A 19,647-nucleotide genomic window follows, 5' to 3' on the forward strand; every position below is an offset into this window, starting at 1 on the left:
ATAAATAAAGAAGATACGAAAGAGAGTTTTTGGAAAAATCCTGAAGTCAAATATCAAATGTGAAAAGCAAAACCAAATTTAAAAATTGATTTTCTTCTTTGTATAAAAAATATTATTAAAACTCATAATTACTGGCAAATTGAGCTTTTAACTCAGCAATTTCTTAGTCCTACAAAGAAAGATTTCAAAATCGTTCTCCTTTTGACAATGAAATAACACTCAACACAATAAAATAATTTTCTCAAGTATCTTTGCTCACATAAACAGACCCAAAGCAGCAAACAAAATGACTCCCATGTTTATTTTCTTTCAAGAGTTTTTGGGTAAGAAATGAAATCTGTGATTTAAAAAAAAAAAAAAATCACACCAGGGCCGACGTGGAGGCTTATCATCAGTATCATATTAAGTTGTGGAAAAACAAATGAAACTGGTATTTTAAATGTACCTGAAATTTGTGTGCCCGCTGTGATTATGAAATTCATCCTAGTGTATCTCTAAGATAGCACTAAATAAACTCGCAAATGCTAAAAGATATCATCTTAATTTTCCATTCGAGTCAAAATGGGTTCTGTCAGGGTTACAGAATCTGTCACAGATTTCTCTCTTTGTATCCTCTACTGCCTGCATTTGGTCAGGGTATGGCGGATGGAGGCATCATACGCTGGCTGAGGCATGGATTGTTCATAGTGTGGTGTGAGAAGGGGAGGAAGCAGCAAAGTTTAGGCTCTGAAGTGCCTCACTGGTTTCACAAAAGCTATTTGTTTCCTTTGTGCCATGGGCTGTTTCTGGAGGTCTTGTTGGATTTGTTATAACATCGTGTTAGTTACATTTGGTGAAGTTCAGATTTTAAGTTGGGCCAATGAAATCTGCAAGAAGTTACTCCCTGCATAACGCTCAGGAGAAATGCCATCTCCATGGCACTGGGGATGGAAAGGTGTCAGGATAGGTAGGTTCAAGGGGGTGTGGGCCTGGTGATGCCAACATATACCGTTGAGTCATCCAGTTCCTTTGACGGGCCTCACCTCCATGGCAGGAATAAGGATGATGATAACAACACAGGCAAAGTGCTTGACCATGAAAATGAACAAAAGCCAAAAAAATTTCATCTGTGAGTTCCCAACTAAAAGCATGTAGGATAGTTAATGGTAATATTTTACTTTTATACTTAATACATTCATTTTTGTTTTCATTTAGAGGACTAATTCCAGAATAAATACAATGGGTTAAAAGGCATTTTAATCTACTCTTATGATCACCATACTTATTAATGACGATGAGCTTGCTAGAATTATTTCTATTACTTATGACCTGCCTTCATATTAACATGCAATTTATCTTTCCTTAATAATTGGCTAATTGCACTTTATTTTCCTCCCTGTGGAATAGCTAGGCAATTTATAATAACATCAGCGATAACACGCTCGTTTTCTCAATGAAGATATGTCAGTCCAGATGAGACGTGGTCTTAGTGGTAAAAGGAAGCTGAAGAGCTGATTCAGGGATGTGATGTCATGGATAATTGGAAACTCCCAGCAAGTAAATCATCAAGACCTTATTTTGGCAATTTATTTCTCCAGAATAAAAAAAAACATGAATTCCTTAACTTCCAGGCAACCGAGATCTGTCTTTCTGATATTGATTTTTAGACTAATAATTTTTTCTACAAACACTGATTTTTTTAACATATAAAAGGTCAAATTTTACATTTTCCCAAGTGAGGAAATTCATCAATAGTGTAAACTGGAATAAAATAAGGGTTAGCTTTAGAGATTTAGGTTTAGTTTTAGAGATTTAGAGAAAGCTGTGGGTCACTTTACAGAAACAGAGCCAAAAAGGCAACCTTTAAATGTTTTTCTTTTAGAGAGAGTGAGAGAATCTCAAGCAGGCTCCACACTCTGCCTGGAGCCTGACATGGGGCTCAATCCCACAACCCTGAGTTCATGACCTGAGCCAAAATTGGGTCAGATGCTTAACCGACTGAGTCACCCAGGTGCCCCCCGAAAAGCCAACCTTTAAGATTTCCTGTTTGAGAAATAAGCATTCAGTCACTGGGTAAATTTAAGACAAAACGAATGATGAGACATTTAAAAAATATGTTACATGCATATATATATATATATATATATATATATATACAACAACAACAACAACCGCAAAATCACATGCCAAAGTCTAATTGAAATACTAGTGATTTAAGACAGAAAGGAAAGCAGGCCTACAAATGTGGGAAACAGACCTAACCAATTCTTGATGTTGATACTTACCAGGGGGTGACCCACTCACAATTAGAAACCACAGCTTCCCTACAGTGTGGAGCAAAGTGGACTAACCTTTTTTGGCGAGACTATTGTTGGGTTCATACTTCTCAATCAATACTTGGACTTGTTCTTGCTTTAAAGGTGGGTAAAGTATTTCATTTAGCCGGGGATCTCGCTGCTTAAGGTTGATAAAGTCCATCATCTGGTCAACGGTAAGGTATGGTTTGCTTTTGGCACCACTAAAACCAATTAAAAACCAGAAATTAGAATATTGGTTCACCAAGTGTCATTCATATATTTGCACTTAACTATAGAGAGACAAAATCCTGCCATCCCTGGTAAGCGCATGCTATCTGGACATTCCCATCTGACCTTGAAAACGTGTGTTGCATCATCACAATTGCTGCATTCTGTGGAGTGCAAATATCTTTTGCAATCCCTGCCACTAAACCTCCATGTCCTTGAAGTATACCAGATGCGTAAGAGAATCCACAGTAGGAAAACAGCACATCTTGTGTGTAAAGATGCACCACCCTCAACTGAACACAGAACATATGGGTTGTTTTTTGGATTATGACACTAACCTTCTGGTTTAGTCATCAAATTCCCACATCCCACCTCATCATTTAGAGATGTATTTATTACTCACTACTTAAAAAAAAAAAAAAGTAAACAACCTGGGTACATTTTTATTTTCATTAAAGTTATGCTTCAGCAAAAATCTGTAAGTCTTCAACATAGTGTGGTTCAAGTTTCCCATTTCAACCCTGGGGACAACCCAAAGCCGAGTTCAATGGTACAGTTATGGCTGATGCTCAAAACATCGTTGATAGCAACGGACATCACAAAGTGAGTATATCCAGTGTCATTCTTAGCGCTGTTGGCCTGTCTTCCACATTAAAAAAAAAATCCTTATTTTGTTGATAAATTTTGGGTTGATTTTCTGTCACCCTGTGCATTTCAGTGAACTAGGAAAGGTGAATGGCTACTGCCCTGCATTTGCCCTGATGTTTTGGCTTGTTTCTTTTCTTTTTTTCATTCATTCATTCATTTTTTTTTTTTTTTTTAAGGAATGGTTATATATATTTTCTAAAATAAAAACAAATGACTTTCCTCTGGGAGGGTGCTTAGCAATCCAGAGTTCTCATTTCACTAATGTGTGTCCAAGACGTAACCTGACTTGTTCCCTGGTCAGAGTTCTTCCTGCATCACGTGTCTCCATCCATTAAACAAGATGCTCTGTTCTAGCTGTAATCTTCAAACTATGCAAAGTCCCCCACAGATGCTAAAACACCAATACCCAGCAACAGATCATGGCAAACATCCACTCATTAAAAGCAGTGGTTGCACCTCCGGGGTAGGAATGTTGATTGTCTCCAACAAATTACACAGAAGCATTGTTGTCATACACAGTGCCCCAAGGGTTCTCCCATCTCCCTCTATTGCTTAATAGATCCTGCCCGAGCCACCCCAAGCTGAAAAAAAAAAAAGTGGGTTCGAATGCTGTGTTGTTCTCTTACAATTCGGAAAAGATGTTATCAATTTCAGGTCGAGGGCATAGGTTGTTCAGGAAAACTCTGTACACTTCTGGAGTGAAATCTTCTTGAGGTATTGAATCATTCTGGGAAATAAAGCAACAGGGTCAGTGAAATGTCTTATTCTTTCCCTATCCTACCCACCCCCTACCCTCTTTTCATGTCTCTCTCTCTTCCTCTTTCTCCAGGAGCCCAGGGTAAACATTCAGAAAACATCTATGAGGCCAGCTGTAGAGTTCGTTTGGACACTGGCTTTGAAGAATCAAATGTCATCTTTTCTGTTGCTTTTTCATTATAATTTAAACTTCAGTTTTCTGCATCTCAAGGGATGTTAAGGCAATTTTTAAAGTATATTTACTAAGTAAGTTAGACCTAGCAAAACCAGGGTCTATACTGCAGATTTTTATTAGGTTGCTTTTTTCTTTTTTAGTTTTAATCTTTTAAAAAAATTGTTATAAAATATACACACCATAAAAATGGCCATTTTAACCATTTTTAAGTGTACAGTGGCATGAAGCATATTCACATTGTTTATAGGCTATTTAGCAGATGTTTGAATAAATTTTTTTCAAGTGCAAAGAACCTGGAAACAGACATTTTCAAAATGAAAACATAAATTCCAATTTTGTATCTTTTTTTTTTTTTTTTTCAAACAATGTTCCTTCGGGTTTAAGTAACTTGATAAATTATAGAACAGTTTTTGTAAGTTGGAGAGCACTAATCATTATTTCTCACTGATTCCTCTTGGTCTTACTGTTTGGGAAGCAAGTCATTGATATAAAAAGTCATTTCTGGACTTATTTTTTTGTTTAGTTGGGCTGCCATGGAAACCGGAAGCATGTATTCAAGGCTTTGTTAACAGGAAAGACATTCTTCATGCTGTTTTCCTATTTCAGGTATGTGTTTATATAATTATTTTTATGTTCAAGCCCTTAAATGAAAAAAAAAAAAACCCTAAAAAACAAAAACAAAAATCCCTTCCTTTTACCAAGTGCATATGTTTTGAAATGTACTTATAGAAACACCTAAATTTGTTCTCTGAAATTGTACCCTGCATGCTAACAGATAGGAGAAGTTAGCTCACCACTTGGCAAACAGCAGGAGTCTCATATTTGTGGAATGAATGAATAAAATAATATTTCCTTTACTAAATCCATTTATAGAACTGGAAAAAAGTCTATTTTGCAAAACAGAATTTTGAGATAACCAAACAACATGTGTAGCAGTATACACAGCGAGGTCCATTATGTATCAGTGGTCCAATGGAGGATCGATATACTTGGGTCTTACTGAGCTTTTATTTTTTTCTCTCTTCTGTTAGTTTAAAACCTCTTCCTCCTGCCCTGGATTTTGTCTTTCTTTCTGGGCTACCATTACATTTCACTGGTGTGGTATTTCAACACTCTAACTATATTGTGCTCCCAGCTGTATGGCGCTGTTTCTTAGTAACATGCAGAACTACACAAGCTAGGACCTGTGTGTTGCTTGTTAATTGCTAGATTTCCAGTGTGACACATAGTATGTCCACAATAAATATTTACTAAATAAATAAATGTACATTATGAGAAAGGTAGAAATTGATAGAACAGAATTCCCATAGGATATCAGATTCAACTGAAGTCATTTATATAAGATTCCATACACATAATTTCATAGAACAGTATGCTTTCCTGAAACTCTACCCATTGTTTATTTGCCAGCTGTGGATTAGGACTCCTTATTAAGGAGGAAAATCAACGAGATAATCTCAATAAACATGATATTATTTTCATTGCCAGTTAGCTGTTAGCACATAGAAAAGAAACCATTTCAATACAGCTGACTTTCTTTGTCTCATTTTTCTTTGTCCAACTTGACTGATGAGGATATCCAAAAGCCTTTAAGGTCGATGCAGGAAAACAGAAGAAATATTTTTGGAGACATGAGTTAAAATGAGTATCACTGAAAGCTGAACTGAAAGGGTTTGGGGAGGTATCTGTGGAAAAGCTATTGACAAGTCCTAATTCCTTACATCTTAAACAAGGCTGAAATTTTCTTTTCCTGGATCTCATGATTTGGTGAAGTGGATGGAACAGAGTCATTGTGTCCTATCTGAGCAGGAGGAAGCCCTCAATCCAGCACTCTAAAGATCATACCCAGTGTTCACTCTTCTCTAATCCTGCCTGACCACACTAACTAAAGGTGGCATATTCTTCTTTTGTGTTCACAATCCACATTTATATATTTTCATTACAGAATCTATCACACAGTTTTCCCCGTATTTTTTATATTTCTGATTTTCTACTAGGCTATGAGTTTTTGAGTGAAGTCACTATCTCTTCTTTAATTCCTTTGTGTCCCAAACATGCCACCAGGCGTTTAATAGTTACCCAATCAATGTCTGCTGGTGAACAGGACATAGAACCCAGTTAGGTCTTTTGCTTGTAGTCTAAGACTTGGCCCACCACATCATGCTTCCAATACAAAAACAGATCATCAGTGATTACTTGTTGCTATTGTTATCAGAAGTTTTTGGAGGGATAATTAAGAAGGGTAATATAGTCTGATTCAGGCCCATTTATTCCAGAAATTGTGAGGTATAGGTAAACTTTAAAAATGACATTGCTTCAAGAATCCCAAAAGGGCACTGGGTGTTGTGCAAAAAGAATGAATACTGTTACACTGAAAAAAATAAATAAAATGAAAAAAAAAAAAAAAAAAAAAAAAAGAATCCCAAAAGGGAAAAGATTCTTTTGATATTTGATGGTAGTACTGATGGTATTTGCATTTCCAGATTCCATAGATCTAGTTATGACATATCCACAAGTTAAATTAAAAATAAGGAAGGGGGGGCACCTGGGTGGCTCAGTGGTTAAAGCCTCTGCCTTCAGCTCAGGTCATGAACCTGGGGTCCTGGGATTGAGCCCCGCATCGGGCTCTCTGCTCAGTGGGGAGCCTGCTTCCCCCTCTCTCTGCCTGCCTCTCTGCCTACTTGTGATTTCTGTCTGTCAAATAAATAAATAAAATCTTTAAAAAAAAATAAGAAAGAGGGAAAAAAAACCCCACATATATGTAAATGAAAAATCCTCAGAGGAAAGGAATATTTACTGAGCATTTACTGGGTGCCACACATATGGAACTTATGTTTTTGTTTGATCCCATGTCACCTCTAGGTGGTTGTGACCCTTTTCAGATGCAAACACTAGGGACATGGCTGCTTACAAAACCTGTCTAAAGTCCCCAGTGTGTGTGTGTGTGTGTGTGTGTCTGTGTGTGTGTGTGTTTGTGAGTGTGTGTGTATGGAGCTCCTATGGCTTTGAATGCAGGTTGTTTGATTCCATAACTCACACTGTAATCCAACAAACTAAGTGTTCACATCAACTTACTCTCAATATTTTTGTTCTAACACTATAGGGCAAAAGTTGAGTTAGCCATAGAGTACATAATATAATTACAAGTAAATTACTATAATAAAGCAAATTCATAGTGTGGTTTAAAGATAGAATTTTGATATTAGTGATTTTTAAGAGTCACAACTACATAAATGATTGTATTTCAGATGTATATTCTGGGCCTATGGCATAGGAGAAAGGCAACATATTATAGTCTTCCTGGGAAAAGTTTCTTTACATTTTTTTTATTGTATTCTTTGTAAAATTTTTTTTAAGACTTTATTTATTTATTTGACAGAGTGAGCAAGAGAGTGAGCAAAAGCAGGGAGAGACAGAATGGGAGGGAGAGAATTTCAAGCAAACTCTGTCCTGAGTGGAGCTTGATACAGGAATCGATCTCATGACCCTGAGTTCTTGATCTAAGCAGAAACCAAGAGTCTCACACTTAACCTACTGAGCCATCCTGGTGCCCCCTGTGGTAAATCCAAAACGATCACTGCTTTCCTTGGTAATACATAGTAGTTCATAACTACAGTAAGCTTTATCATTTAAAGCAAATACACTTGAACAATGCAGGGGTTTGGGGGTGTTGACACCCTGCCACACAGTTGAAAATCCATGTGTAACTTTTGATTCCCCCCAAAACTTTACTAATATTGTTGATTGGGAGCCTTACTTTTAATATTAGTAGTTGATTAACACAGATTTTGTATGTTACAATGACATAGCCTAGAGAGAAGAGTTATTAAGAAAATCATAAGGAAGAGAAAATACATTTATAGTCCTGTACTGTATTTACTGAAAAAATTCATATGTAAGTGGACATGTGGGGTTTAAATCCGTGTTGTTCTGGGGTCAACCATCCATGTATTTATTCCTATCTTGTTCATTAATGTGTCAGTGCTATGTGATGACTATAATACAACCTGAAATGTCACTGAGCTGTTTTCAAGGTCACAAGCCTGAAATCAAAGGAATTTGGTACAAGTAAACTACTTTCAGTTCTCAGAAAGTTTGTGGGTAAAATGGTAATTTTTCTGGGGTGCCTGGGTGGCTCAGTGGGTTAAAGCCTCCGCCTTCAGTTCAGGTCATGATCTCAGGGTCCTCAGCAGGGAGCCTGCTTCCCCCTCTTTCTCTGCCTGCCTCTCTGCCTATGTGTGATCTCTGTCTGTCAAACAAATAAAACCCTTTAAAAAATGACAATTTTTCTGAATAATATGGAAAGGTCTCCAAAGATCTCCCTGGAAAATATGTTTGGATTATTAATAGAAGGACAGTAATTGCTTTCTCTCTCTTTTTAGATACAGTGCTACTTTTTAACAATTAAGGTAACTTTGGCAAGCAACTGTAATCTCTAAAGGAGTACCCTCTAAAGGAATGTGTTATTCCAGTGGATCGTGTTGGCCAGGATACAACTCCAAGTGCATTAATTATCCCTAACAATGTGCGCAAAGATAATGTTTTTAAAATCTCAACAGGATATCCACTGAGTTTCTGGTAATGTATCTATTTACAGAACACAATTCAATCTAGTCTGAACGACCACTGGCTATGAAATAATGTTCCCAGATATGCAGCCCTATCTACCATTTATGTAACCTTTTCTTCTGTGGAGTGTTTAAAACACCTCTTGTCAGTGTATCCAGAATCTTTTTTGCTAATTAGTGGATATTTTCTAGAACCGCTCTTCTGTAGATATGAAACTACAACAAGGATTTAAAATATCACTCAGTTTAAGGAAACATTTACTTCCTAGCTCTGAAATTGTCTTCGGTTTTTAGATCTTTTGAAAGCATCCTAATTCTACAAATCCTAAGTCCTTGAAGTAAATATACTTTACTATGAATAATGATCTTTCAAGATTTCATGATGGAGGTTGATTCTGTTTTTAAAGAAATCTCCAATTTGTTTTCAGAAAATTGTCATAACTTCTAATTTACTAAAGATAAATGTACTTTTTTCAATTTAAACATAACTCCTGTTATTTGAATCTCATTTTCTTTTAAAAATGTCTCCAGTTGATATTGGTCTGAAAGCATGAACCTATAATAGACATAATGGGTTGTAAAAACTCAATTTATATTTATTGACTGAATTGTCAGAATCCAATTGTTTAGAAAATTGCAATTTACAGAGAATTGGTTGATGGATTTGATTTTCTATTCAGCTTTATTTTCTATTCTTTCTTTCTCTTAGCTAGATTTAAAATAAGTTAAAATTTTTGGTCATTATATTCGTAAGATGTTATCCAGTAAAGGTAAAATCAGGAGCAACTGCAGAGGAAAAAAATTCTTTTCATGTCTTTCTATTCATCTCTCAAGCTTCCTTTTTATGCTTAAATACAGAGGTCTTTTTTGTCACTCAGACCGGTAAATTCTTTCCATCCTCTGGGCTTTGTGCACGTGGTTTTCTTTTTCTCGAATGATCCTCTCTTACAATGGCAGCACCATTCTTTTTGCTCACGGCACCACTCCTCACCCCACTCATTTACACATGTGTCATTCCGCATATTTGAGGAGCACTGCCAGAAACTCTGTGGTCCTTGAATCCTGGGACTGTATTTTGCCCACAACCAACATTCTCAGTGCCTGAGGGCAGGTAGTAAGAGCTCAAGAAATATTTGTTGAGCAAATGATGGGACCTTAACTGGCATATCTATCCTTTCCCAAAGTATCTAGGAAAGAGCAGTAATAAGTTCACTCATTTTATTTTACTTATAAAAGTGCAGGTTAAAATGGTTGGGGAAGGGGTGCCTGGGTGGCTCAGTGGGTTAAGCCTCTGCCTTTGGCTCAGGTCATGATCTCAGGGTCCTGGGATCAAGCCCCACGTCAGGCTCTCTGCTCAGCGGGGAGCCTGCTTCCCTCTCTCTCTCTGCCTGCCTCTCTGCCTACTTGTGATCTCTATCTGTCAAATAAATAAAATTTAAAAAGTGTTTGGGGGAGCCCCTCCATGTCTGTCCAATGTTGGCAGCATCACCAGCCCTCTCCCCCATAAGAGGAAACTGAGAGTGGGGGAGCACTCTTTCTTTTCTTTCAGTTACCTACCAAAGTCCTTAATAAACTTCACTTTTCTGAAAGTATGCACAAGAATAGGCTAACACATTTAATAATAGCCCTCAATACTTTTTCATAACCTAACGATAAGTTTAGCAATGGCTTCTTAACTTTTTTCAGTGCAACTTGAATATTGCCAAAGTGTTCCAAGAGGCTCAAAGTTTCTCCCTATAGTGTAAGTGCCATCCTTGGGAAAGAGCTTACTTGTTGCTTAGATACTAGGATAAAAATAATTTGCAATAGAAAGGCGAGTTCTGCATATAGCCTGAGAAAAAGGTTTTATACAACAGACTCCACTCTCCCAGAAATGATGGTAACAAATAATTTTAGAGACAGTTACATAGAAATGCATTGAAATGAAGGCACAATAATTTGGGTGGGCAACATATATGGAATGCCTCCAATGTGTTGGGCCTAGAAAACAAAAAATCATGATATCTGGCTTTCTTCTCATCCACTTTACCACCATACGAGCAAAGTGGGCAGTCTCCAAACTGATCCTGCACCCCTCCCAGCAAAAACTTTGTAAGCACAGCCCTGCAGAGTATGTCGATATATTTATGTCCAAACATGTGCTACCATGTTAATTGCGTATTAACTTACACATCGTAAAACTAGACATTTAAAAAGGCTGGAATACAATGAAATCTGTATTTCAAATATCTTCCTAATCATAATCCATAATTACTAGCTAACATCTCCAGGGACATCAATAAAATATTTGTTATTAAGGAGAAATTTAAATTCTTAACAATAATACCTTTTGGCCAATACCTTTTTAATACCAGATAGTTTTGAAAAATCATTATTTACAAAGAACAAGGGTCTTTCTGGATCAACATATTGGGTTTATGGGAATGAAAGAAAATATAACTATGGTGGCCCCATGTATTGTAAATATTAAGTGCGTCCTATGGTCTTCTTACTTTAAAAAAGTGTTTGGGTAATGTGGGAGCAAGTTATATTTCAGTCTGATTATTCACAGGTATTGAGTAGTACTAAGTTTAGAAAGGCAACATGCTCACCCTTGAAGATGGAAGACTACAAGCCTCTAAAGCAGTTTCAACTCGCTTCCGGTCTGCTGAGAACAAGCGGTATATGCTGTGGAGTGAAATCACCACAGTGAGACATTGGTCACATGCTTCTAGATGACACCAACCCAAGGTATCCCATTGAATTCAAACCCTTTTGTTATTCAAGAGATACACTGCTCCATGCATCTGCAGATAGGCTCTAAAAGACCTATGTATATGTTTTTTAAAAAATGAAACAGCTAATAAAAAATCAACGTCTTGAGGCAAAGGTGATGACCCAATTAAAAAGCATCGCACTAAATAGCCTCTAAGCACTAAAACGTATCCTGGGTAACTCTGTCTCTTGGCTGCTACTTCTTGCTCTAAAGGTGTACATTATTAATATTATTAAGAAACAAGTAATTGCTACTATTATTAATAATAATTTAACATTGTAATGAGCAGGAGCCTACTACTGGTAGCTAGCAGGTCAAAGGATAAAGGCTGAGCATGCGTTTTCTTTGGTCAGTAATTTGGTTCTAAAAAGTAAAATTTATGGATATCGACTACACGTCAATAAAATAGTGGTCAATTTATTGACAAATAGAGCTTAAGTATGACATTAAAAATAGGATTGAATATAAGAATTTGAATTTATGGGATCTATTGAAACATGACAAAATCTAGCGTCCAGAGCCCATCAGTCCCACAAGGAATATGGTAGAGTTGAATTGTCATTGTCTCCTCTGGATGGGGCTTCACTCCTGCTCTTGACATTTGAGTTCGCAGCCCCTCCTTCGACGCTAGCATCATCTTGGTAGAGAGGCACTGAAGTTGCCCGATTGCCATTCCTAGAGCAGATCTGAATCTCAAATGGCCTTTTGGGTTTAACAGTAAGTTTCCCTTACCCTTTCCCTTCTCTTCCTGCTTTGTTGTTTCTTAAAAATCATGCCACAAGAAAATCTTTATGAGGAAACCAGCTGCATTGATGTGAACATGGAGCGTGAGGGAGAACGGGGTTACCATGCATTCTCAGGCTCCCACTTGGGCCAGTGGGGAAACAAAACAGAGCTATGGCACGGAGTCAAATCTTTGAGAAAAGAACATGAACACTGACTGGGAAATGCTCCCATAGCTTACTTTTTGAGAGGAATGCGCCCTTCTGGAGTGACTTGCAGCTTAAGTTTAGTATAGCTGTTGGAGAAGCAGAAAAACAAGTATTTAATCTTTAAAGAGCTGTCTATTAAAGAATAAAACACATAAGAAAGGGCTCATGCATATGTACCATTTGCTGAATCTCAACAAACTGTTCACGTCTCTGCAGCCAGCACGCAGATCAAGAAATAGAGCCTTCTCACTTTAGCATTATTCCAGAAGCCCTTCTTGTGCCCCTTGGCAGAGCCTGTCCCACAGAGGGAACCATTATTCTGACTTCAAACAACATAGATAACCTTTTCAGCCAATTTTACACTTTATATAAGTGGAATCACATTCTTTTGTGTCTGGCTTCTTTCATTTAATATTATGTTTTTGAGATCTACTCTCATATTTTGCTTATAATGAAGATCATTCACTCTCACTGCAAAGTATTTGATTGTGTCATCATAGCTACTGTGTTTATCTCTTCGACTACTTAGTGACATGTGGATAGAGAGACAGAGCGAAAGAACTTTTAAACGCTGCTAATGGGTGTGTGGATTGGGAATTACCACTTTAGGAAACTGCATATGACCCATCAATCCCACATCTATATGTATATGCAGAAATGCTTATCATGTATTCATTAAAAGGCATGTTCTAGAATGTCCATAGCAGCCATTCATCGGGAGACACTTGTTGGAAAGGGACATTTGCAATCAATGATTAGCCAACTAGAGGTTTTACTAGCTATAACAAGCGATGTTTCAGATAAGATGTCTTCTTTATCTCTGTGTCCCTTTCCACTAATACCACCTGGCACAACAGATGTTCTAGAAACATCTGTTAGAAGAAGGACGGTAAAATCAAAGTCGGTAAAAAGAAAGAAGAAAGTAAGGGATTAGGAGAAGGCATTAGAAGGGTCCTCAAGGTGACAAACTAAAGAGGAGATGATCACATGAAAAAAGACATTTAAGTGAAGACCTATGAAGTATTAACAGTAAAAGAAATTCACGGAAGAGTAAGAAAGAAATGCAGGCTGGAGTCTTAGGTCTAGAATGATGGGTATGTCTTATAGAAGAAGAGAGAAAAGAAAAAGTTAATAAAATAGAGGACCACCTAGTAACGTTTCCACTTGTGGTTTTGATTTCAAGGCTTCCCAGCCTCCTGGCCATCCATAGCTTCCAAAGTGAACACAGACAGTTTTCCTTGCTGCTCGTTTGGCAAAAATCATTATTTTCCCTGGTCAAATTATTTTTAGAAAGACTGTGTAATTCCAGAGTGATTGGGTAATTCTGTTTTGCTTCTCTTTCCTTCTCCTTTTCATTCTGTGCCTTCCTCCACATCTTTTTCTCTTTTCTTACTACCACTTTCTGTAGTGGTCTAAGGGCAGGAACCAGGACATCAGTCTATTGATTTAGGTAAGGAGGGAAGTTAGTATAGCATCTATCAGAGATCTAAGACTCGAGAGAAATGAGTACCATATGTTCCTCTTTCCCTTTGTCAGGTCAATAATTGATATGACACAGGCATATGCAGAAAGGAAGAGATCTTTGAAATTAATAATTTTGGTTCTGAGCACAGCTGTCGGTAGTTGGACGTGTCTCCTTATTGTGTGTCAAAGGCATTGACATTCAGGGGAGCTCAGCCTAACACGGATGTGCAGCTAGGAGGAAAAGAGTGATCTTTCTTGGAAGTTTTCCAATTCCAAACAGTGGAGGTATCAGTTCTCTAACAAATCCCAAAGGGAAGTTTATGTTTATCAATGTGTGAAGCCAGTGCAGTATAAACAAAAGACTCACAAAGGAGAAAGGAAACTGACTCAGAAGAAGCAACACCCTTAGTAATAAAATTAGAGCTACTTACGCTTTTTCCAGAAATGCGTCTCTTGACATATTTTGGGCCAGCAGGTTTGTTGCCAAACTGAAAACCTCATTTGTCCACTCCTGAAAGATGTAAATCACACTTGCATTAGCTTAAATACTCTCCAGTAATTAGACACATGTTTGTTTGTTTGTTTTTAAAGATTTTATTTATTTATTTGTCAGAGAGAGAGCGAGAGCGAGAGTGAGCACAGGCAGACAGAGTGGCAGGCAGAGACAGAGAGAGAAGCAGGCTCCCCGCCGAGCATGGAGCCTGGTGTGGGACTCGATCCCAGGACACTAAGATCATGACCTGAGCCGAAGGCAGCCGCTTAACCAACTGAGCCACCCAGGCGTCCCGAGACACATGTTTTTAGCTAGGCTACCAGGAAGGCAAATTAGTTCATTTGGTATGCCTAAGGTATATTCTTTCCTTCTTTCTCTCCTTTCCTTCTTTCTTTCTTGTAAAAATGACATAATTAAATTCAAATCCCTGAGTTACTGCTCCTTTCTAAGGAAATGTTCTTTACACATAAACAGAGACTGCTTTTAAAAATCCCTATTGACAGGGAACTGGCATGCTGCCTTTTATTAACCAAGTACTTTTTGCTAGTTTCCTAGCATTATAAAAAGATAAAGAGTTATAAAAAAGTTGAAAATATAGTCAAATATATTTTCAGTACACATGTAGATGTAATCTTCCTGCTTTACTACTCAAGCCAAAGCAGCTATAACAGGGAACCTTTAAATGTTAATTACAGTTCTAGAAGTTCTTGAAACCAGTTGCAGTCATAACATCACAGTCTCCCTCCTCCCAGTTCTGTCCGTCCCTCACTACTCCCCTAATCTTAATCCCTACCTCACACCACTCACCAGTGATCTCACTTGGCTTCCAAGAAAATGGAAAACAGCAAATCCACACAAAAAATTGAAATTCCATTTTGAGTGATGGTTTTGAACACAAAATTAACATTCTGTCCCCACCCCCCAAATCTTTAAGAGATGACATGAGGGCAAAGGAACCATATTGTTTTTAGTTCAACAGCTTTTCCATCTAATTGTATTATTTCTTCTGTTGTTTTGCTGGTCTTCTGTGTTTTGTCTCCTGATTTAAGGCATTGATAATATACCATCATGCATTATAGTAACATTTGAGGTAGTACTTATAGAATAAAGTGCTGAAGGAGGGAAGAGGGAATTCTAAGCAAAAAAAGCTATCTGGGAGAAAAACCAGAGGTAAGCACACATAGTAGGACTCAGAGGGAATGGGGAGGAGTCTAGTAAGAATTGGGAAAAGAGGGCAAGTTGCAATGAGAAAAGTAGAGCTGGGGGCAGAGAATGGAGAGCTTTCAAGTCTGTTGAATTATCTGGAGATAATTTAGCAAGAAATGAGATTTGCTGAAGGCCCCTTTTCAGGATGGGTGATGAGGAGACCTGAGGCCAGATTGCATATTGGGGAGATTATCTGGTGGCCATGTGAAGAATGGAGTTGAGGCTGAGAAACCAAAAAGAAGAAACTCAGTTAGGAAGCTCTCCCAGTTTAGGAGAGATTTTGGGAGGCCTTAACCTCTATATACTATGGGTGGAGGACTTGGAAGACGCGGCAGAGTAATTGTGAGTGAAGCAAAATATTTGATCACCAAACTCTTATGTAAAAGAACAGAAGCATTGGAATAACTTTTAACACCTTTAAAATAAATTTCTTCAAATTTGATCATTTTATTTTATTTTTTGTAAGTAAAGCATTTTTAAAAAAATTTTTAAAGATTTTTAATTATTTATTTGACAGAGAGAGAGAGAGAGATCACAAGTAGGCAGAGAGGCAGGCAAAGAGAGAAGGGGAAGGAGGCCTGACACGGGGCTCAGTTCCAGGACCCTGAGATCAGGACCTGGGCAGAAGGTCATTAGCCACCCAAGCACCCTTCAAATTTGATCATTTTATTTTATTTTATTTTAAAAGATTTTATTTATTTATTTGACAGACAGAGATTTCAAGTAGGCAGAGAGAGAAGGAGGAAGCCGGCTGCCTGCTGAGCAGAGAACCCGATGCAGGGCTCGATCCCAGGACCCTGGGATCATGACCTGAGCCGAAAGCAGAGGCTTTAACCCACTGAGCCACCCAGGTGCCCCAAATTTGATCATTTTAAATTAAGAGTAGTAGCTACTAGTCCTGGGTTTTACAATATGTTTCTGGCAAAATAGTTTCTGAGTTAAGGGTCAAACTTTAGACATTCCCACCTCCATGGCAACTTTCTGCATCAGTAAAAGCATCTGTAATTGAGGGCAGTGTACCATTTTGTATGTTTATTGGGAGCCAATTCCACACCAGTAGAAGTGAAGGCATTATGAAGAGTTGGGGAAATTTAAACTGGGTATGACCTTTTAGGTTGAAAGGTAAGGTCTCTGTTATATCCAGCTCAATAGAAATACCAATGTGAGCTACATACATAATTTAAAAATTTCTAGTAGCCGCATTAAAAGAGTAGAGGAAGGGGCACCTGGGTGGTCAGTTGGTTAAGCAGCTGCCTTCAGTTCAGGTCATGATCCCAGAGTCCTGGGATCAAGCCCTAAGTCGGGCTCTCTGCTCAGCAGGGAGCCAGCTTCCCCCTCTTTCTTTGCCTGTCTCTCTGCCTACTTGTGGTCTCTCTCTCTCTCTGTCAAATAAATAAATAAAATCCTTAAAAAAGTAGAAGAAAACAGGTGAAACTAATTTTAATATATATTTTATTTTAGCTAATATTTCATAAGCAATGCTAATCATATAATCAACATAAAATTGAGATATTTTATGTTCTTTTTATGTGCTTAGTCTTTGAAGTGAGGTATGGAATTTACATTTACAGCTCATCTCAGTTTGCACTGGCAACCTTCCACGTACTCAGCTAGCCCCAGGTAGCTGCTGGCTGTGGCTATAGCATTTGGTCAGTGCAGATCTACTAGATCCTTCGCTCTTTTTGTGGATCCTTTCTAAAGCCAGCTGAAGGACAGCATCATCACCACATTTACTGCACAGCCAGTTAGCTCATTCAGCAAGTGAAGTGTAATTTACTTTCATCACATGCTCAGAATGTGAGCATCTAAATTTCCAAGTGTGGAATTCCTAGAATTCACTGGCTTTCTGCAGCCTTTCGAGATGTTCTAAAGATGTAACCCAGGGATTACGCCCAGGATTCAGGGACTAATGCAGTGACAAAGGCAACTTTAGAAATCACCCAGCTCTTGGTTCACCCAACTCTTGGTTGGGTGCTGGTCTCAGTCTATATCACACTGAGCTAAAACAGCATGTGTCTTACTTTGGTTTCCTCAGAAGCAGACCCAGAGACAGGGATTTATGAGGAATGGGTTTATTATGAAGGGTTTTCTGGCAACTTTATAGGGGATTGAGTAGGACTGGAAATGGAAAGGGGTAGAAGGGTTGAAGGAAGAAAGAAGAAGGCAGATAGTAACTTTGGCTTTCTCCATCCTGATATAGACCACAATTCACAGTTGAGTTTTTGATGAAGGACAAGGGAGCTGGAGTGTGGCAATGCCTATGTCTGCTAGTCTTGGTTAAGGGCTGCTGGAGAGAATGGAAATCCCCAGGCACTTCCTGGTTTCCTTGATAGTAGGCAAAGGGGGTTTCAGATCCAGAGGGAGCATCCAACAAAGAGACAGGGTCCTGGCTGTTGGAAGTGAAAGCATTGTGTGTGAAAGTGGAAAAGGACTGGAAGGAACATGGGCAGAGTGCTCTGGAGTTAGCTATAGCAAGATACCATATCTGAGGAGTTATGGGTACCAGAGATACCTACATTGTGCAACCAAAGGCTTGCGGGAATGGATTCCCATACGTTCTAGAGGAGTGTTTCTGAAATTTTCACGTACACATAAACTGCTGGGGGCAGGAGAGGTAGAGGGTCTTGCTGAAATGCAGATGCTGATTCGGAATCGTGCACAGAGAATGTGCATCCCAAGCGAAGTCAGATGAACCATACTAGGAGCAGCAAGGCTTACAGTAGACTTGCAGCACTGATGGAAAGTTGGGTAGACATGAAGGACTTTAAGCTCCACACCAGATCTTGGGACTCAGAATCCACATATTTTTCAAGAAACCTTTGTATTTTTTAATGCATATTAACATTTGTTTGAGCATTCTGCTGGGCCGGTTACAGCATTTTGAATAGTAAGGACTCGGTTTAGGACTAGGACTAGCTAGGACTCGGTTTAGGAAACATTATTCAAATCTTTGTCTGCTTGGTCCCCAACCAAATAAAGAGGTTGTTTTGGTTATTTGTTTGAGAATAACCAAAAGGCTTTCACAGCTGCATTAAGAACACCCTGACTAAAACCTGTGGCCAGAGCTGCTTAAAGCAGTCTTGGCTCATCCTGAGATTACGGGATGTTTTGCTGCAGGACAGACCAAGTCCACCCTGGCAGGGTTCTCATATGTTCAATGCTGGGCCCTGGTGAGTTTGGCACTGGAAGGATAGCTTCTTATTTCAATCTGGAGGGTTGTTTTTCTACTTTGATAGACAAGGGTTCTGATGACTGCCACGAAGCTTGGCTCCCTTTCCACTATTTCAACCGTGAAGTTTCTTAAGTGACATTTTCTGTCTTATAATCACTCTTTCCTCACAGCGCACAACAGAGACCTGAATGAGAGAAAACAGAGCTGAAGGTCAACTTGCATGGAATTTCATCTGAAGTTTCAGTGGGCAGGCTTGTGCCTTAATCTCTGCACGACTGGTTCTGCAATTCCCTCACCGCACGGGTGAGGGCGCACGTACTGAGATGCCTGGTTTGACGCCATTATAGATCGCAAGTTTTCCTACCAAGTTGCAAACTTACTTTATTTCTAAATCCATTTCAGTTCCTCCATTCTTGGCACAGGATTTATGTGTTTGCTTAATATTGCCAACAATTGTTTCACAATTGTCAATGACTCTCAGAGGTATTGTCTGAGTGTTTACTCTGAACTGACCCAAGTCCTTTGCATCTGATCACTTCGTTAGTTCTTACAACAATTCTCTAGGAGGTAGTAGGTACAGTTATTAGCCTCATTTTACAGAGGAGGATTCCAAGTTTCAAAGCACTTAAAAGATTTATTTATATTCTCAGAGCTGATAAAAGTCACAACTTTGGATTAAATCATTGGTTTCTTGGACTCTAAACCCTGTACTCTCAGATACTGTGCACTCTGTCATTTTGTTCTAGAAAATTTTAGGGTGCCTGATACAGTTCAACAAGATAAAAAAGATAAGTAATCCCACTTAACTGCATTCTGTATAAAACATAGACTCAACACTTACCAGGGGCTAGTCACTGTTGTGGGCATTTGGCAAATAATTAACTCATTGAATCCTCACAACTACTCTCTGAGATAAATTCCATTATTACCACCCCATTTGTGTAAATGAGAAAGCTGAAGCACAGAGGCATCCA

At 38.4% G+C, this 19,647-nt stretch overlaps 1 protein-coding gene across 3 annotated transcripts in view; it reads right to left on the minus strand.

The window, feature by feature from the left end:
• PLCB1 (phospholipase C beta 1) overlaps positions 1-19,647 on the minus strand; it is a 694,978-nt gene that overhangs the window by 206,046 nt on the left and 469,285 nt on the right. For all 3 annotated transcript variants that reach the window (XM_045980928.1, XM_045980930.1, XM_045980929.1), the window contains exons 5-9: positions 14,234-14,313; positions 12,371-12,424; positions 11,243-11,318; positions 3,779-3,879; positions 2,331-2,497 (exon numbers count right to left, since the gene is read on the minus strand). In XM_045980928.1, coding sequence (XP_045836884.1) covers positions 2,331-2,497; positions 3,779-3,879; positions 11,243-11,318; positions 12,371-12,424; positions 14,234-14,313 — 478 coding nt within the window. The remainder of the gene's footprint in view (positions 1-2,330; positions 2,498-3,778; positions 3,880-11,242; positions 11,319-12,370; positions 12,425-14,233; positions 14,314-19,647) is intronic.

This window comes from Meles meles, chromosome 16 (assembly GCF_922984935.1).
Source record: "Meles meles chromosome 16, mMelMel3.1 paternal haplotype, whole genome shotgun sequence".
In the NCBI taxonomy this organism is placed as follows: domain Eukaryota; kingdom Metazoa; phylum Chordata; class Mammalia; order Carnivora; family Mustelidae; genus Meles; species Meles meles.